This window comes from Adiantum capillus-veneris, chromosome 9 (assembly GCF_014529385.1).
Source record: "Adiantum capillus-veneris isolate H3 chromosome 9, ASM1452938v2, whole genome shotgun sequence".
Classification (NCBI taxonomy): domain Eukaryota; kingdom Viridiplantae; phylum Streptophyta; class Polypodiopsida; order Polypodiales; family Pteridaceae; genus Adiantum; species Adiantum capillus-veneris.
Genome location: NC_140939.1, coordinates 132,541,991 through 132,559,814, shown reverse-complemented (window position 1 = coordinate 132,559,814; position 17,824 = coordinate 132,541,991). Strand labels below are relative to the sequence as shown.

The following is a 17,824-nucleotide window of genomic DNA, read 5'->3' as shown; positions in this document are numbered from 1 at the left end:
TGATGGCTGAATTTATCCATCTTCAAGGCGTCCTCTCTCTTTAGTTTCGGCAAGTTCCTTCCGAAGGTCTGAGATGTTACCTTTTAGAGCTTGAATTTCAGCCCGGAACTCTTTGCGCTCTAGTTCCCTCGCCTTTTCCTCCCTCTTTTTCCATTCAAAAAGTGAGCTCTTCTCTTTCTTCCACTCTTCCATGTGAACTTTGTATTCTTTCAACTCTCTTTCAGTGGCTGTCATCCTCTTGCTTGTGACCATGAAGTGCGCCATTTGGGATATGCTTCAATACAATTTGGTCAATGTCATGCTCTTCTCCACCACACTTGTCTTTGTCATTACTATCTACTTCATGACAAGGCCATACCCTGTGTATATGGTGGACTTCTCCTGCTATAAGGCGTTCAAAACGGACATGTGCAATAATGAGGATTTCATGAGATACTTTGCTGCCATGGGTGCCTTCAATGATAAGAGCTTGAAATTTCAGCGTAGGATTTGTGAGCGATCCGGGCTTGGTGAAGAGATATACTTGCCGCCTGCTATGATTAGCGAGCCGCCTAATCCATGTATGGCAGAGGCACGTCTTGAAGCAGAATGTGTGATGTTCGGCGCTCTGGATGATCTCTTTGCCAAAATTGGTGTGAAACCTAAAGATGTGGGCATTCTTTTTGTGTGTAGGGGCAAGGGGGGTGTATAAGGGCGAGGAGGGAGGAAGGGGGTAGTGAGGGGAGATGGCACTCAAGCAGAGAGATATCATAATCAGGGAATTCATCAAACTTGAAATCAACATTTTTTTTGTTGTATCCCGTCTTGAGGAAGCTTTGTGAAGGGAGTTCGCTAGACACAAAGGAGAGCTTTGTTCTGGTCGGAGAAGCAGACACCGATGGGGCTGATGTTGAAGGGGGGTGAACTCCTATAGAGGAGATTTCTTTCCACTTCTATGATTCTTCAGAGGCTCACCAAATCCAAAGGCTACCACCAACAAGGGCGCACGGGGAGTAGCTTCTGTGACCTTCAACCTTTGTGCTGGCTAAGGTGGCCTATTTGGTTTAGTTACTGTGGAAACATTGGAAGAGGGTGTACCTTCAGGCAAAGAGTGAATAGAGATTCCATAACAAGGCATAGATTTGGTAGTGTCCAACCACTCCAACAGATCCTCATCTGACCCGTCAGGTGAAGTAGGTTGTTCCAATTCAAGGCTGGTTGCTAGGGACAAAGAACTATGGTGCACGGCGGGATCCATGCCTCCTCCTAGGCAAATGGGTTGCATCGGGGAGCCAAGAGTATGTATCCACATGGCATCATTTCCCCAATCATGAAGTGCTTTAGTGTGTCGAAGCCATGGTCTACCGACGAGCAAGGGAAATCTGCCCTCAAATTGGTGAAGACGAATCACAACAAAATCCAAGTTAAAAGTAAAGTCTTGTACCTGTAGAGACACATTGTCCACTATGCCCACTGGGTAGAGTGTCCGTTGGTCAGCCAACGTAACTGTGAAGGGAGCAGGGCGACTAGGCTGTAGACCTAGAGCTAACATGGTGAATTTGGGCATCAGGTTGATGCCAGATCCACCATCCACTATCACTCCTGAGAATTGCCGACCCAAGACGGTCACTGTCATGCGAGGGCTTCTATAATCAGGGAGGGGAGCAGCGGGATTGGATATCATATAGGACTTTGATGGTCGCACTGGGAGGTGCCCGCCACTAGGACCTGCTCCAGGGTAAAGGGATTGAATAACTTCAAGGGTGTCACTTCTGAAACTCGCATCTAGCCGCAGCATGTCATAGAGGGACACTTGTTGGATGGTGTTCTTCAAGACTGTCTTTGCTGTAAGCTTTTCTTGTTCTACCAGTGGTTTCTCTGGTACCTTGATCTTCTGTAGATCGGAAACTGCTTCCAAGAAAGATTCATCAATATCGGAGAGCAAAGATTTGGATTCTTTCTTGGCATTGGGGGATGGCTTGTCAACAGCTGAAGGCAGGGTATCCACTGCTGTGAGAATGTGTGGGGGAGTTGAACTTGCTGGAATGCTAAGACCGAGAGCGGCTCTCTGGGCCCGAGTGGGGACACCTGATGGCTCCTCTACCAGCAACAACTTATTTTGAGGGGTAACTATGTGGGTAGAAGGGGGCGGTTGAGGAACGGTACTAACTGCTATCAGATTGAGCTTGGGAAAGGTAAACTCATTCTGGCTTTGACTTGGGTTCGAAGCCGTGGATGCACAAATTTTAGGGCAATCCTTACTGTAGTGATCCTTCGTTTCAGGGCAATGACGGCAGGGAGGGGACCCTTCTGGCAGAGGGCAGTTGCTTTGGTAATCACCATATTCCCCGCATCTGTAGCACAAAAGGCAATGATTCAAGGGGCGAGTCGAAAGCCGAGGTTGTCCTTGCTCCTGGTGCATAGAGTTGGAGGTGGAAGCATAGAAGCTTTGAGGTGATGAGGGAGCATGGGTATGATAAAAGCATAGTTACCGGGGAACGCCCCCTAGCCCTTGTTCCGGCGTTCGGGGGGGCAGTTCCCTTCCCGAACGTTCCGGAACGTCCCGGAATGTTTGACGTTCCGGGTGGCCAATGCAAACCGGAACGGCCGTTCCGGAACGTTCCGAAACACCCCCGGACCGTTCCGGAATGCCCCTGGAACGGCCAACGGCTACAAACAAATTTGGCAAAATTTGAAAAAATTGAAGTAAATGTTTGGGCTTCTTTTGAAAGTGTTCAAGGCCTCAAGGACTCATAAAATGCACCCCCCTCCCCCTTTCTCTTCACAAGCTAATCCTCAAGGCTCAAGCTCTCTCCCTCTCACTCTCAAGATCTCTCCCTCTCAAGACTCACTCTCTCCAGGCTCAAGGCTTCAAGCCTTCAAGCTCTCTTCCTCTCCCTCCAACTCTCTCAAATCTCTCCCTCTCTCTCTCTCTCTCTCTCTCTCTCTCTCTCTCATCATCTAGTCATAGCAAGGTTCAATGGTCTTCAAAACGAGTTTTTTGTGAGTATTAGAGTGAAAGCATTCTAATACTCCTTGTATTTAAACACAAGGAGCTAAAAATTGCACTATTTGGGTGTTTTTTATACCTCCCGTTCCGCGACGTTCCCGTTCCGGACCCCTAGTCGTTCCCCCGTTCCGCGGGGATCCTGTTGCCGTTCCCGTTCCGCGTTCCGGGTAACTATGGATAAAAGATCTGAGATGGTAAAGTGCTTTGCATACCTTGCATAGGAGGGGTTGTCAATAAAGGTGGCATGTGGTGTGGATGGCCACACGGAGAAACCATGTTGGATGCAGGTGCTGGCGCTTGTTGAAGAGTAGGACCAAGACTTTGTTGTATTTTTCGCAATCCCTTGAGGTAGAAGCAGTCCTTGTCCTCATGTCCAGACTTTTCAGAGAAGTGGCAGTAAATCCGAAGGGGGCATTCATGTGGAGGGTTCCTTGGAGAGCGGCATGAGCTACACCAAATGATAGCCTTAGTCTCCTACTGAGACTTGAGCTATTCTAGCTCGCACTTGATTTGTTCCAATGCCTCGTGATGTGGAGGCTTCTCGTGTCTAGGAGAGAAGGACCTCTCCTCTTGAAGATCTCGCTGTAACTTTAGGGCTTCCATTTCCCTGCGTAAAGAAGTTAAAGGATCAAAAGGACTTTCCAAAAACACTGAGGGGGTCTCTACCCAAGGCGAGTTTGTGAATAGCTTCCTAGCTCCCTCTATCCTAGTAGGAGCGGCGACAAACTCCTCCAGAGTGGTGTCAGGTCAGAGACTCTCTCAGAGTTGTTGCTGGGAAGTTTTGGGAAGAGCCTTCTCCACCCACTTCTTAACCATAAATTCCCCTCGTCGTTGAGGAAGCTTGGCAACCAGAGACTTGATTTTAGTCATGAGTACTGCAAAAGTTTCTTCTGGCTGGAGCACCATTGTGACCAACTCATCCAAAATCTTTTTCTGGAAGTCACCTAGCCTGAATGCTGCACAGAACTGTTGTCTTAAAGCTGCCCAAGCTAGAAAGTGATTCTCTGCAAACTGACTATACCACTTGTCTGCTAAATCATCCAAGGTTGATGGAAACAGCACCAAATAAGCATCTTCTCTATTAAGACCACGACCTCTAGAGAGAGATACAAACCTCCTTGCATGGTCGTCTGTATCTTTTGAGGAGAGTCCCTTGAAAGTAGGAAACTTGATGTTTACCTTTTGCCAAAACACTGGTCAACTCCTCCATGGCCTCTTGCTCGGGAGCCTGTTGCTCAATAGCTCGCTGTAGCAAAATGGGAGAGAGCTTTACTAGGGAAGGTGACCTGGAAGATGTAGAACCAGATGGAGGAATGGATGATGCCATATGTGGAGGTATAGGTGATGAGGTTGGTGAACTTCTACTAGGTACCAAGGGTTGACGCCTTCTGTTGTAGTACTTCAGAGGACTCAATAGTGCGCTTTGACGCTCTAATGAGAGCCTTGTATGTGTCATGCAGTGACCACAAACCTAACTAAACTTTGGGCAAGAAGACCTTTAACTGGCTGAACACAGGTGTAGACTCTACTAGATCAGGGCGAGTGACTAGACCACCTTGCTGGACCAGGGTCGAGGAAGGACTAGACAAGGACGAGAGCTGGTTGGACCAGGGAGAGACAGGACCAGACCAACAGGGCGAGAGACTAGGTCAGCTAGACTAAGCTATCTAGGGTGAAACTGACCAGACTAGCAGGCTGCACTGAGCAAGGCGAAGTAGGCGAGGCTAGGTGAACCAGCTAGCTTCTCAATTTGTACCTCAATAGAGTGAGACTTCAGTTGAGGTCCCACTGTGCGTGCCAAAAATGAGAGCACCTATAGCACGGATAGTGTGTCGTGCTCTCTATAGTGGGTGCTCCTCCGTGCAATGTGCCTGACATCTCACTCAAAACAGAACGAAAACACAAGAAACAATAGATAACAACAAATCAACACAGAGACACAGCAGCGAACCAGTACAGACTCTTGCATAGCAGCACACTCAGCTCCAGCCCAGAACTCACGGGTACAATGGGGGTGTCGAGGCTCAGATGTGTAGGGATGGTGCAGACGTGCTGTGTGTATCGACTCACCCTTCCGACAACGACGCTGGACCATATATGAAGAAGATGATCTGTATGACCCAACAACTACTACTCATCTGTACAACCATAAAGAGCCACCGACGGCTTATAAATGTCAGCCATCTAAGTCTATCTCCAAACTGAGTGGTGTTGGTGACCTGGCCACGATGTCCACTAGACCACCGTCCGTATCCCTGCCACGTATCACTGCCCAGCCCAAAGAGTCCGTCCAGTGTGAACCAGACCAAACCAACAGTACTAACTGTGTGTCCTGTGAAAGTGCCATTGTAGCCAAGAAAGGGAAAGGTAAGGAAGCTCCTTGTACACCCACTCTTATTAACATGACTCTCGAAGAGGAACAAAGAAGGAGGATGCGGGCTCTATATGTGAGGGTAACGGGCCTCAAAGACATAAACAATGTGGAAAAAGAGGTCACAAGCCTCACATCCATGATGGGGGTGGACAAGCCTTCACACACAAAGGCGTGGAGAGTGGGCAAGAAGAGTGATGGCCCGGGAGAATCTTCGAAAGGGAGAGCTCTCATACTACGCTTCCCCTCCTTGGAAGAGAAGGAGGAATTCTTGAGAAAGAGGCCTACTCTCAAGGAGACATGTATTTTTCTTGGTGATGATCTCACTCTCTCACAGCTTGTGCATATGAGAGGGGTAATGCCAGAGATTACGGCGGCAAGGGAGAAGGGAAAGATGGCCTTTTACAGAGATGGTCGGGTTGTGATTGTAGAGCGGCGATCTACATGACGGTGTGAGACCTATGGAACCACACTGAAGATGGCTACTTGGAATTGTAATGGATCTATGAGGTTGGATATTGGTGCCTTTGAGGACAGTTTCAGAGACAGGGACATTGTTTTCTTCTCAGAGACGCATCACGCCCCCGGACAGCTTATGCCACATGTGGTGGGATACAGATGGGAGACAGCTCACAGGACAGTCGCGAGATCTGAGCATGGGAGTAGAGGTTTAGGAGGAGTAGCAGTGCTATTTAGGGAGGAGTTACAGCCACTACTACATATTGTACAGAGAGATGATCATGCTAGATACATGTGGGTGAGGCTGAGAGCTGACACATGCCGATTTCTATACATTGCCATATGCTACTTCCCCCCAGCACGTTAGTATATGTTGCATCCAGAGGACAATCACCTTTCTCTATACTAGATGATGATATATGGGAGTTTTCTAGGGATGGTGATATCATCCTCCTAGGGGACTTCAATGCCCGAACGGGCAACTCTCAGACAGTCTCCTACGACACTTAGAGCCATCATTGAGGAGGGTAGGTCACATGGGAGACGGATTTATTGTAGCTTTGTGGATTTCCGCAAAGCATTTGACATGGTACCGAGAGCTCGATTGATGCGCAGACTGCACGAGATGGGGGTGCCCATAGTGTTGATTTGAGGGATTATGGCTCTATACAGATCAGTGATGGGACATGTACGCACTCTGGAGGGGATATTTGATTTAGTTCACTCCATCGTTGGGGTGAAACAAGGTTGCCCATTGTCTCCTACTCTCCTATGTATGTTGATGAGGTGTCTGATTACATTGACAGAGAGGGTGATAGAGGTGCCCAGCTGGCAGGGACGTGGATCCCATTGTTGTTATATGCTGATGATATTGTGTTGATCTCTGACTCACCAGAGGGTATGGAGCGACAGTTGGATGCATTACACAATTTTGTAGAGGATAGTGGATTGTCTGTAAACCTTGGTAAAACCACACCACAGTGGATCAAGAGATCAACACTGACTTTCACATATGGTCAAGAGATTGTAGAGTATACAGATGCATTCACTTGCCTTGGGGTTGTCTTCACAGGGCCGAGGTTTTCTTTGGGGAGAGCAGCAGAGACTAGACTGACTAGAGCTTTTGCGGCCTTGGGAGGCTTGGAGATGATGTGTTCACCAAGGAGAGGGGCTACACAGCATCAACGGAGACTATACAGAGAATTCGAGCCATACTCTCTCGCTATCCAGAGTGCAGATGAGGATGGATTCTAATAGTAGTATCTAGTTCTTTTGTACCTAGACATGGTATTAGATTCACCATTTTGTAACAGATTGGTCTCATAGGTCATTTTGGCCTTTTGAAGATGTGAATATAACATTTCATTTCATTTCATTTCTAGCTCTCCCTAGTAAAGTGTCTCTATATGTGTGTAACTCAAGTAGATATAGCCCAAGACATCTTTGATCCTCATAACTCCTGACCCTAGAGAAAGGACCGAAACCCTCTCTGAATAAGCAGTGGAAATGGCCCCGAATCTCATAGTACATTGTGCAATGACATATGTAATGTAGCTCTGTCTTTGGCTCTAGCTGGCATAAGCGGCATATCTTGCTGTCTGCTGGTATCCCTCTGAATCTACCAGTCTCAATCTCCAGCTGATGTGAGGAGAAAAGCTAAGGCAGAAACCTTCAATTGCTTTGCAGCCAGTGTCACAGGGGACCCAGGGATAGGAGGCTTTTTGGCCGGGACAGAACGGGAGACGCGGGATGGGACGGCAGAGGGGTCCCTCTCATGTAGTGCAGACGGGATGCATCCCGGGACGCGGTTCCCCGGTGACACAAGCCGGCGGGACGCGGGCAGGGGGCAGCAGATTTGAATTTTGACAGGGGTCAGGGTCCCATATATGCCTAGTTGATATCAGCAAGTTATGATGGAATGTATTGGGAACTACTTCAATGTCATCAGAGACTCTTTGATAAAGATGTTTTGATCGTCAAACAGTACTATACTATAAGGCGACCGAAAACTCAGGTTGCAGATCTTAAGGTTGTAGTTACGGCACTCAGGCAGGAACTTAGGGATGCAGTGAAGGATTCTCGAGTGATACAATTAGCTTTTATTGCTGTTACCAATACTGGCCTAGTTGCTCCAACTGTAGTGGCCAAACAGGTGGTCTTTGAGCCTCCCATCTACTGAGGGTGCACCAATTAGTCTCAATTCTTCTGTCGTTGCTTCTATGCCCCTCCCTATGGAGACTTTGTTAGTAGGTTATACTTGTGCCAGTTCAGAGGTGGTGGGTAGTCAGGGTGGTGCTTCACACGGTATGGGATCAGAGGGGCTTACACAGTCAGACTCATGCCTCATGCATCGGCATGATCACAGTTTGTTGCGCCCTCATGAGTTCCCTACGTTCAGCAGCCATTAGTCTATGCTTATCCTTTAGGCACCTTTCGTGGAGGCTGGCTATCCATTTCGAGCCTCCCAAGCTACCCATCCAGCATCCGTTCCAGTAGAGGGAGCTGGCATGCATTTCCGATGTACTCTCCACCTCCAGGCTTTGGTACTTATCCAGCTCCATACACTTGGCCTCTGCATTCCTACCCGGATTTTTCTCCACATCAGCCTCTTTCTTCAGAGCATCAAGAGCCCATGGGTGTCTCTTCAGCCTCTTTCTTCAGAGCATCAAGAGCCCATGGGTGTCTCTTCATTGTATATACCAGGTTTGTTCTTGTGGTAGCAGTTTTGGTTAGTCCATGGGTGTCTTTTCATTGTATATACCAGGTTTGTTCTTGTGGTACCAGTTTTGGTTAGTCACTTCACTTCCTAGGATACTGAGTGGTTTTGTGGCGGGCAACCTATAGCAGGGCTATGCCGCTACAGTGTGACCTGCACTAGCCACGTAGTTACAGTTGGTCTAGGGTTTATACTTGGGCTGACACTTGACGAATGGACCAGAGCCGTCGATGGTATAGTGGACCAGAGGTGCTTGGCGAGAGTCGAGACATCGAGGAGTGGTAGACGAGTGGACACCGTGGCCAGCCTACCACCACCACCACGGTCCATAGTCCAGATATGTGCACCTATCTCTAAGAGATATTTGTTAGCAGTTATGGATGTTGTGTAGCTATTGTATATATGATCAGTCTGGTATGAGTAGATGTTGTGTACCCATTGTATATATGATCTGTCGGGTATGAGTGGATATGAGTCTTTTGGTCCAAAGTCTAGTCTTACACACAGCACTCTCCCTGCACTGTTTGAGCCTCGACACCCCCATTGTACGTTTGTGTGCACTTGGTCTGGAGCTGTGTGCGCTGCCAGCTAGTTTGTAGGGAAGGGATGCAGAGAAATGGCAGAAATTGGAAAATGACTTCTTGAGGTAAGTATTTATCCAGTGATTAGAAAAATAATATTGACCAGCCTGAGCCTTGTCAGTATAGGCGTGAGAGCAGTTAGAAACTGCACAACTAATCCGACAGGAAATTTTCTATTCCGTCTAAATAAAGGAAAAAACTCAGCTTGAAATAAACACCTATTTATGATGCTTGATCAAACAAGCCTCAGCTTGGGTACAGGTTATGCAAGACAGAATGGATTCTTTAGAAGATCAGTTTCTTGCAATCAAGGAGTATATATCATTAATGCAAGAATACCAAATTCCTATAGCAGAAATTGAATCCACATCATATCAAATGATGGGTGCTGATTTCAACAGCTGCAAGGATGCCATGATTACTGCAGAAGAAAGTAAAGTAGAAAATGTCAAACTTTTTAGTGCGGACTTGATGAAGCAGCTGGATCAGCTCAAGACTGAAGTAGCATTGATTAGGCAGCGTGCACGCCATGATATGATTCTTGATGAGAGTAATTACTCTTTACTACAAATTAAAATTGAATGAACTTTGACAGATTTAGTCTAGTAATGACAGCTTGTAATTGATTAAAATCCCACCTATCCCGATTTCTTTGCATGACGGTCCCTTTTGTTAACTGCAGATTCTGATATGCAAGAAGTTCTTCAATATGTGAGGACACTTTCCAAAGATATGGAATTACAGAAAACTAATTTCCAGCGAATCCAACAATATCAGATAGTTTTCCAGGTAATCATACAAACGAAACTTTTGTAAGGTTCAAAATGAATGCTGAGAGGTATGGCTGTATACAGTCGATTGACATGGTAAAATAGATCCCTTGAGCAGCAGACTGCTCCCCTCCTCCTATCCATCGGGAGGAAGTTGCTACATTGGAGTTCGTTACAACTCTCTTTGGCAAGCAGAGTTGTAGTGGCCACCCTGGTGTTGTTGGCTACTATGTGGTACATCATATCTTGCTGGATCTTCTTGAGCTCCTGTATCAGCCAGTTAGAGAGGTTGATCAGGAACTTTCTTTGGTCTTGATCAGGAACTTTCTTTGGTCAGAGCGTGACATTCAGTTAGCTCGGGCCAAAGTAGCCTGGCAGGTCATCACTCTACCATGTTCTAGGGGGGGTTGGGGATCATAGACCTAGCACAGCAGAGCAAAGCCCTTCTTAGGAAGTTTGTTGTCAGAGGACTGCTTCTAGAGGAGGAGCCCTGGAAGGAATTGTTGCTTCAGCGGCTTAGAGATCGAGTGCCTCATGCAGGAGGCCCTTGGAGACCTTCCATCAGGTGGATCTTTACAGAGATGCGCAAACTTGGTCTGAGTAGGAGACTGGAGGATCAATTTGCTGCGAGTCTGCTTTGCTCTTGGGAGCAACTACGGTGTGGCGTGGAGCAACACCAACCCACTTGCACGGAGGAGCGCTTGAGACAGCCCCTTGTTTGGAACCCCATGTTTAGCACTCAGAGAGGCCACTTGGTTGGTAGCAGGCCTCATGTTTCTTGGGGTCCCATGGCAAAGGGCCCAGCCCGCACTCTAGGTGATTGGCGTCAGTTTTTAGTATTGCCAGAGGTAGTAGGCCTCATGTTTCTTGGGGTTTCATGGCAGAGGGCCCAGCCCGCACTCTAGGTGACTGGCTTCAGTTTTTAGTTTTGCCAGAGGAGGTAGAGAGCATCCAACTACGGGGCATAAGAGGGGTGCAGAGCATGTGCCAGGACATTACAGAGGCTTTACCAGCTGAGTTGCTCACCCCTCTAGAGACAATAGCTCCGCTCGAAGTCCCTACCCCCCCATGCTCTTCAAGATCCACGGCGAGGATCGACTACACAGAGTCTGAGTAGAGGCTCCACAGGTTGCAAAGTGCTGTTTTCAGAGGATACAAGTAGTGGGCATTTGTGGGAGGATCTGTGTCAGAGATCCTGACCCAGCAGACCTTGAGGCAGACCACTGGAGGCTTTGGGCTTGGGAGAGCTGGTCTCTGGCACAAGTGCAGTGGGACCTTGGAGAGTGGTTTTGGAGAGACCCTTCTCTTGAGCCGACCACCCTAGTATCCCTTTCGTTTAGTACACTGTTCGACTTGGGCGTCACAAACTGGTAGCATGGGGAGAGGCTCGTCCTGCTGCAGCACTTCATTGACAGGAGGAGGGTCTCAGAGTTGAGTTCTTGTCAGGCTTTTGGGAGCGGTTGTGGGACTCTAGACAGCCGAGGCAAGTCACTTTGTTCCAGTGGCTAGTTGCACACAGAGCTACAACAGTGGGGGTCAGATTTGGTCATGGTATTGTTTTTTGCGTTTTTGAAGAGTCTGTTGAAAAGATTTTTTCTACGCACAGAAGGTTGTGATCATTGTTTCTTCTTTGGATTACAATCGAGTGTTTGTGAACTCAAATTGATGCTCTTTTTGGATTTGAAGCAAGGTTTTGGTGAGGAAGGATCAAGCTTTGGTCTCAGATTGTCTTCATCTTTTTTTTGTTTTCATTTTGTTAGTGATGTGCGGGCAGTGTAGTAGAGGCTATCGCATATAACAATCACGCGTATCACATGAAAACCAAAACCCCTCCCCTCTTTTTCCTTTCCCTTTTCTTCTGGCTACAAACCTTATCTATTTTTAGTGAGTTCAAGAAACTTTTCTTGCCCTTGCTAGTCTTCTCTAGTTTTTGTCTAAGGTGCATGCATCAATGTGCCAAAGTATCTACTACTTTTGGAACAAAATTCTATCTTTGCCTAGAAACCACTAATTCGTGATAAGATCAAGGGACCATTTATTCTTGTATCTAACTTTTTTTTACCCAATCTAAAGGGAACCATAAAAGAGTTATCGAACATGATATTTTGATTTTATTTTGTGAAATTTTTGAAGAAATAGGTCTTTAATGAAAAATTTATGATCTACTAAATATATAATTTTTTAAAATAGCCAAACTTTTTGCCAAACAGAGCATAGCTCATCAATGGCAACGAAACGATTAGAAGGAAGTGAAGGGATATGATTATGACCTTTAGCTACATTGCCTTTAAGAAAGGGATGATGAAAAATAGAATTGTCCTTTATAATGACATGTGAGCGAAATCCAAGAAAGTCTTGAAGAAAAGGATGTAAACACTAAGACGATTAACATATACATGATGAGTCAAGTGAAAAATATTGATAGAAGACCTTTTTTGTGTTATAAAAGTATGAGCCAATGCAAGGGGAGATTCTCCAAGAGAAGACCTCTTTTGTTCTATAAAAGTATGAGCTAATGCAAGGGAGAATCTCCAAGAGAGAGCCATACTATCAAAACTTAAAAACCATCAATTGTATAGGAGGAGTTGTGGGTGCTATAATTTTGTTTCTATAATTAAGTTTACGTTGATTTCGCATTCAAAACTTAAAAAAACATCGATTGTTTCAAGGCACTGAATGAGTCTTAATTCTAGCATAAAGGGAAGTTGTCTTATGATTCGAAATGATATACTCATGTTAAAAATTTTGTTTAGCTTATACACTGAATGAGTCTTAACTCTAGCAAAAAAGGAAATTGTTTTATGCTTCAAAATTATACTCATGTTAAAGTTTTTGTTTAGCTTCTGTAGATGGAAGAGACAAGATTTGATGAGCTTAAAGATGCTTATGAGGAGGTAGAAATGAAAAAGGCTCTGTGGTGTGCTTTAGAAGATCTTATTCATAAAAGGCTTGCTTGGGTTGATACACATTTTGAAAAGCTTGGAATAGATGTCATTGAAGAAGTAGTTCAAAGGTAGATTTGATTTCAGAACTTTGGATTTTCTTTACATATTGCAGTACTAATCTTTGATCAATTCATTGGGCAAAATTGATTTAGTTGTTTGTTGATGTGACTGCATTTTGTTCATTTATACACATTTAAATCTCCAACCGTATGCAATAGGAAATTGCACATCAAGGATTCAAAATTCTCCACAAGGGTCGTCCTCTTTCTCCAACCATATGCAATAGGAAATTGCACATCCCAAGGATTCGAAATTCTCCACAAGGGTCGTCCTCTTTCTCTGGTAGGGAATAAGGATATCTATGTATGTACCAGACAGTGCCAATTCAAGCAACAATATCTGAGAAAGGACGGGGCTTAACTGACAAAGTACATAGAAGCTGTTTGTGTATATCTTCTTATCAGAAGAATCTCCTTGGTCCCTTTCTCTTTATCGCTTGAGAATTGTGGCAAGTCCAAGTAACTGCTTCATGATAACCGAGTCGCATGATCACCTTCCAGCTTTGACATTCTCTGATCATTAAATCTGCCGGAGAATTTCAACTCTTCACCTTGTACTCTCACATCGCATAACTTTTAGCCAAGTTCCTGTTTCCTGCTCATTTCTCAATTAAGTCAACACTTTTACAACATGGAAATAGTGGATTCGAACTACTTGTCATCAATTGGGCATGGTCGGTGCAACTGGTCATGGAAGGTGGTCAGCAAAAGCAATCATGGTAGCCAGCTAGCTCTATTAGTACTGAGATGCCACTTTCATGTAACAGCTGGCTGTAGCAGAACATAGTGAATCCTCGGCATGTGGAATTGAACCCAAAAGGTATGGTGATGCTGAAAAGAAGCACCAAAAAAGCAGTCCTTCCCAAATATAGTCCAGTGCATGCAATCAAAAAGCAGTCCTTCCAAAAATAACTGGGGAAACCACTCACATCAACATGGGCTGATTTTTGGCCAGAAAATCCATGCACACACCCTCTTTGGTTGGATCTACCTTTAAGCTTTTGGGGCAAAGCTTTTGGTTGGATTTACCTTTAAGCTTTTGGGGCAAAGCTTTTGAAGCCTACTGCAGATTAAGGGTTCCTGGCAGGGGTGCCAGGTTCGGGGCCTATCTCTCTCTTTCACAAGGTGGTCTTGCTACATGGGTGTGCAAGTGGTACTTGATTGTTTAGAATGTTTTAATTTGCCTCGATGACTTCTGGCTTGCAAATAAAGTGAATGACCGCATGTCAACAGTGTACCACCAATTTGTAGATCACCTGTCAAGATAGATCGTCTGTAATTATGCCTATATCACATCTGAGGTAGGACATTGTGTGAGTCCCATAGCAAGATCAACAAAAGTTTAAGAAAAGGAAAGAGAGTCTAATCGTACCTCTTGCTATCATCTACACCTAATAATAACTCTTCTAGTAGACACACCTTTCTCATATTTCCCCTCAGAATCTTTGTCATCTAGGACACTTTGGCAGGGTCTGTCTTACACATGAACATGGAGAAGCTTTCCAGGCAGAGTGGGGCAATCAAAGAGATTCAAAGATGATATTTTTGGAATTTCGCAAGAGGCATGCTAAACTGGGGGAGAGTTCGGAGCATCGTCAGGTCCATGGATGATTTGCATGGAGAGGCAAAAGAAAACAAAGAGTTGGCTTTCATCTACTAGTTTTTTGTGCCTTTCTCAGGTGGAATTTCACAGAGGTCTATATGGTTGAGGAAAGCAACTACCAAATCCTCTAGCCTTATTTTTGACTCCGACTCTCCACAGTGGTTGCTTTTTTTTCTGTTACCTCTAGAGTAGCAGCTCTGGCCTTGAGTCTTTGGCTACCATGATGGTTAGGTCTCATGAATGAAGGAAGGGCACTACTAAGTTGAGTAGAATTTGTAGTACTATACTTGACCCCCAACTTTGAGGTCGATATGTTTGCTTGAATTGTAGCCAACTTTTTAGCTCTTGGAGCAAGACGCTTATTGACATGTATAACAAGAAGATTACTCTAGAGCATAGCTTCTATTGAGATGTACAATAAGAATATTACTCTACAATACAAAGGTACAAAGCTCTTTCTGGATGTGAAGCTGAAGGGCTGATGAGTTTGTCATCTATTTGCTTTGGACCAAACCTTTCAGGTATAGAAGGATTGGATGCATGCAGACTAATTTTGAAACCAGTAAGTACTTCAAACACAAGCACTAAAGACTTTAAACACAACCATGTACTAAGAAAACAGTGCACCAAAGAGTCAGAGAAACTGCGTGTTGGCCGAGAGACATGGACTATAAGAAATTGTCTAGCATCCTCGCAGTCGCTTGGGCATCGACTATTTTCCATCCAAAACACTTCCAAAGATCATGTCGACGTTGCAAAAGCCTTGATTTTTTAGGTGCCCCAGGAGGATTGTCTCATGGAATGTACAGGGGCTTGGTCTGGACGGTATCGGGGTTGGTTGCGACTAGAGCTTCAAAGATGCTTTTCTGGAAGGTCCATTAATGTTTTGATGCATTATCTATGGGTGAGCCATATTTGTAATATCGGTCAATTGTTTATCAACAGATATGAGATTTTTTAGTTTGCTACTTTTGGCACTATGGGAGCCCAAGGTGGAGTATGTATATCAATTTGGATTCTTGGTAGCATGCCATGTGGATAGAGGATTTTTCATGCCTTGAGAGGCTCAATGGCTTAGGATGCACTTCCATGGGGAGACTCTTGGCTTGTTGAAGGTCTATGTCCCCAATCATGCGAATCCGAGAGAAAATTTTTGGACTTTGATTTCAAACGCCATGCCGGAGGTTGTGCATTCATGTGTTTGGTGTGACTTCTGCCTTCTTGAGGACGAGGATTGTGGGAACCACACTAGTGTTGCAAAATTGGATCTACGAAAAGGGGGTTTTCTAGACGCATCATTAGAGTGATGACATAGAGCATCATAGACAGAAACCCCCTTGTCAGCAAAGGTGGCATGTGGTTTGGATGACTATAGGGGAAAACCATGTTGGATGCAGGTGGTGGCCCTTGTTGAAGAGTAGGACCAAGACTTTGTTGTATTTGTGGCAATCCCTTAAGGTAGTAGCAATCCTTTTCCTCGTGTCCATACTTTTCGCAAAAGTGGTAGTAAACCCGAAGGGGGCATTCATGTGGAGTGTGCCCTAGAGAGCAGCATGAGCTACACCAAACCATAGCCTTAGTCTCCTGTTGAGACTTGAGCTCTTCTAGCTCGCGCTTGATCTGTTCCAAAGCCTCGTGATGTGGAGGCTTCTCCTCTCTAAGAGAGACGGACCTCTCCTCTTGAAGAGCTCGCTGTAACTCTAAGCCTTCCAGTTCCCTACGTAAAGAAGTTAAAGGATCAGAAGGACTTTCCAAAAACACTGAGGGGGTCTCTAGATGAGGGGAGTCGGTGAACAGCTTCGTAGCTAGTAGCAGCTGCGACAAACTCCTCCAGAGTGGCGTCATGTCGGAGACTTTTTGTTGGGAAGTTTTTGGAAGAGCCTTCTCCACCCACTTCTTAACCATAAATTCACCCGGTTACTGAGGAAGCTTGGCCACCAGAGATTTTGTTCTGGTCATGAGCTCTATAAAAGTCTCATTTGGCTGGAGCATCAAGTTGGCCAACTCATTCAGGACCTTCTCCTGGAAGTCCCATGGTCTGAAAGCTTCACAAAAGTATTGTCGTAAAGTAGCCCAAGTCGCAAAGTGGTTCTCCGCAAACTGACTGTACCACTTGTCTGCTGCTAAGCCATCCAAGGTAGATGGGAAGAGTACTAAGTAGGCATCTTCTTGGTTGAAGCCACGACCTCTGCAGAGAGAAACAAACCTCCGGGCATGGTCGTTAGCATCCTCTGTGGAGAGACCTTTGAAAGTCGGAAACTTAATATTTACCTTAGCTAGAACGCTTGTGAGCTCCTCCATGGATGTCTGTGCAGGTGCTTGTTGCACTCTAGCTTGCTGTAACACAGGGGATGAGAAGTTTTGTCAATGGGGGTGACTGGGGAGGTGTAGAACTGGTTGAGGGGGAAGGTAGGGGTAATGGTGATAGTGGGCTTCTATTTGGCACAAATGGTTGACGCTTTCTGTGGTAGTACTTCAGAGGACTTAGTAGTGGACTTTGTTGCTCCTTTGACTGCCTTGTATGTGTCATACAGTAACCAAGAGTGCACCCAAGCTTCTGGACATGAACTGACTGAACACTAGACTAGGCTTCCCAAGACCAGGACGAGTGACTAATGGGGCTAGACCTAGACGAGACCTACCTAGACCTGGACAAGAGACAACTAGACCAGGACGAGTGACTAGACCCCTGGCTATACCTGGACGAGACCAGGTTGGACCTAGACGAGAGACTAGACCAAGCTGGCAGAGGGAAGCTGGGCGAGACCAAACTAGATCAGAAATCTCACACAAACACAGATAAGAGCTTAATCTTAATCAGCTAGCTCCTCAACCAGTAGGCATAACGGAGTGAGACATCAGTTGAGGTCCCACTAGGCGTGCCAAAAATGAGAGTACTTGTAGCGAGGAAAAGATGTCGTGCTCTCTAGAGTGGGTGCTCCTCAGTGTAGTATGCATGAAACCTCACTCCAACAGAAGAAACATCACACAAGAACATGACTCAAACACAGAAGAAAAATATGGCTCAAGATACGATACGACTCAAAACACAACTGCAGACTCAACTCAATGGAACTCGACAAGCTCAAAGAACCATACAACTCTGGCCGGTAGCACATACAGCTCCAAGCTCAGGACTCATGGTACAATGGGGGTGTCCAGGCTGCAATGTGGAGGGAGAGTGCCAGTAGCGTTCAAAATTCTAGACTCGGGACTCAAGACTAGATGCTAAACCAAACAAAAGTGGATCATGATGTGTAATGGCGACTGGAACCAACCACTCATATGTATCTCCTAAAGAGCCACCAATGGTTGGCAGATATCCCAATCC

The 17,824-nt window shown here is 45.7% G+C and overlaps 1 protein-coding gene across 1 annotated transcript in view; it reads left to right on the top strand.

Moving 5' to 3' along the window:
* Positions 1 to 9,380: 9,380 nt before the first annotated feature.
* LOC147451194 (uncharacterized) overlaps positions 9,381 to 17,824 on the top strand; it is a 168,219-nt gene continuing 159,775 nt past the window's right edge. The window contains exons 1-3 of the mRNA XM_086520156.1: positions 9,381 to 9,666; positions 9,799 to 9,905; positions 12,736 to 12,899. Coding sequence (XP_086376282.1) covers positions 9,381 to 9,666; positions 9,799 to 9,905; positions 12,736 to 12,899 — 557 coding nt within the window. The remainder of the gene's footprint in view (positions 9,667 to 9,798; positions 9,906 to 12,735; positions 12,900 to 17,824) is intronic.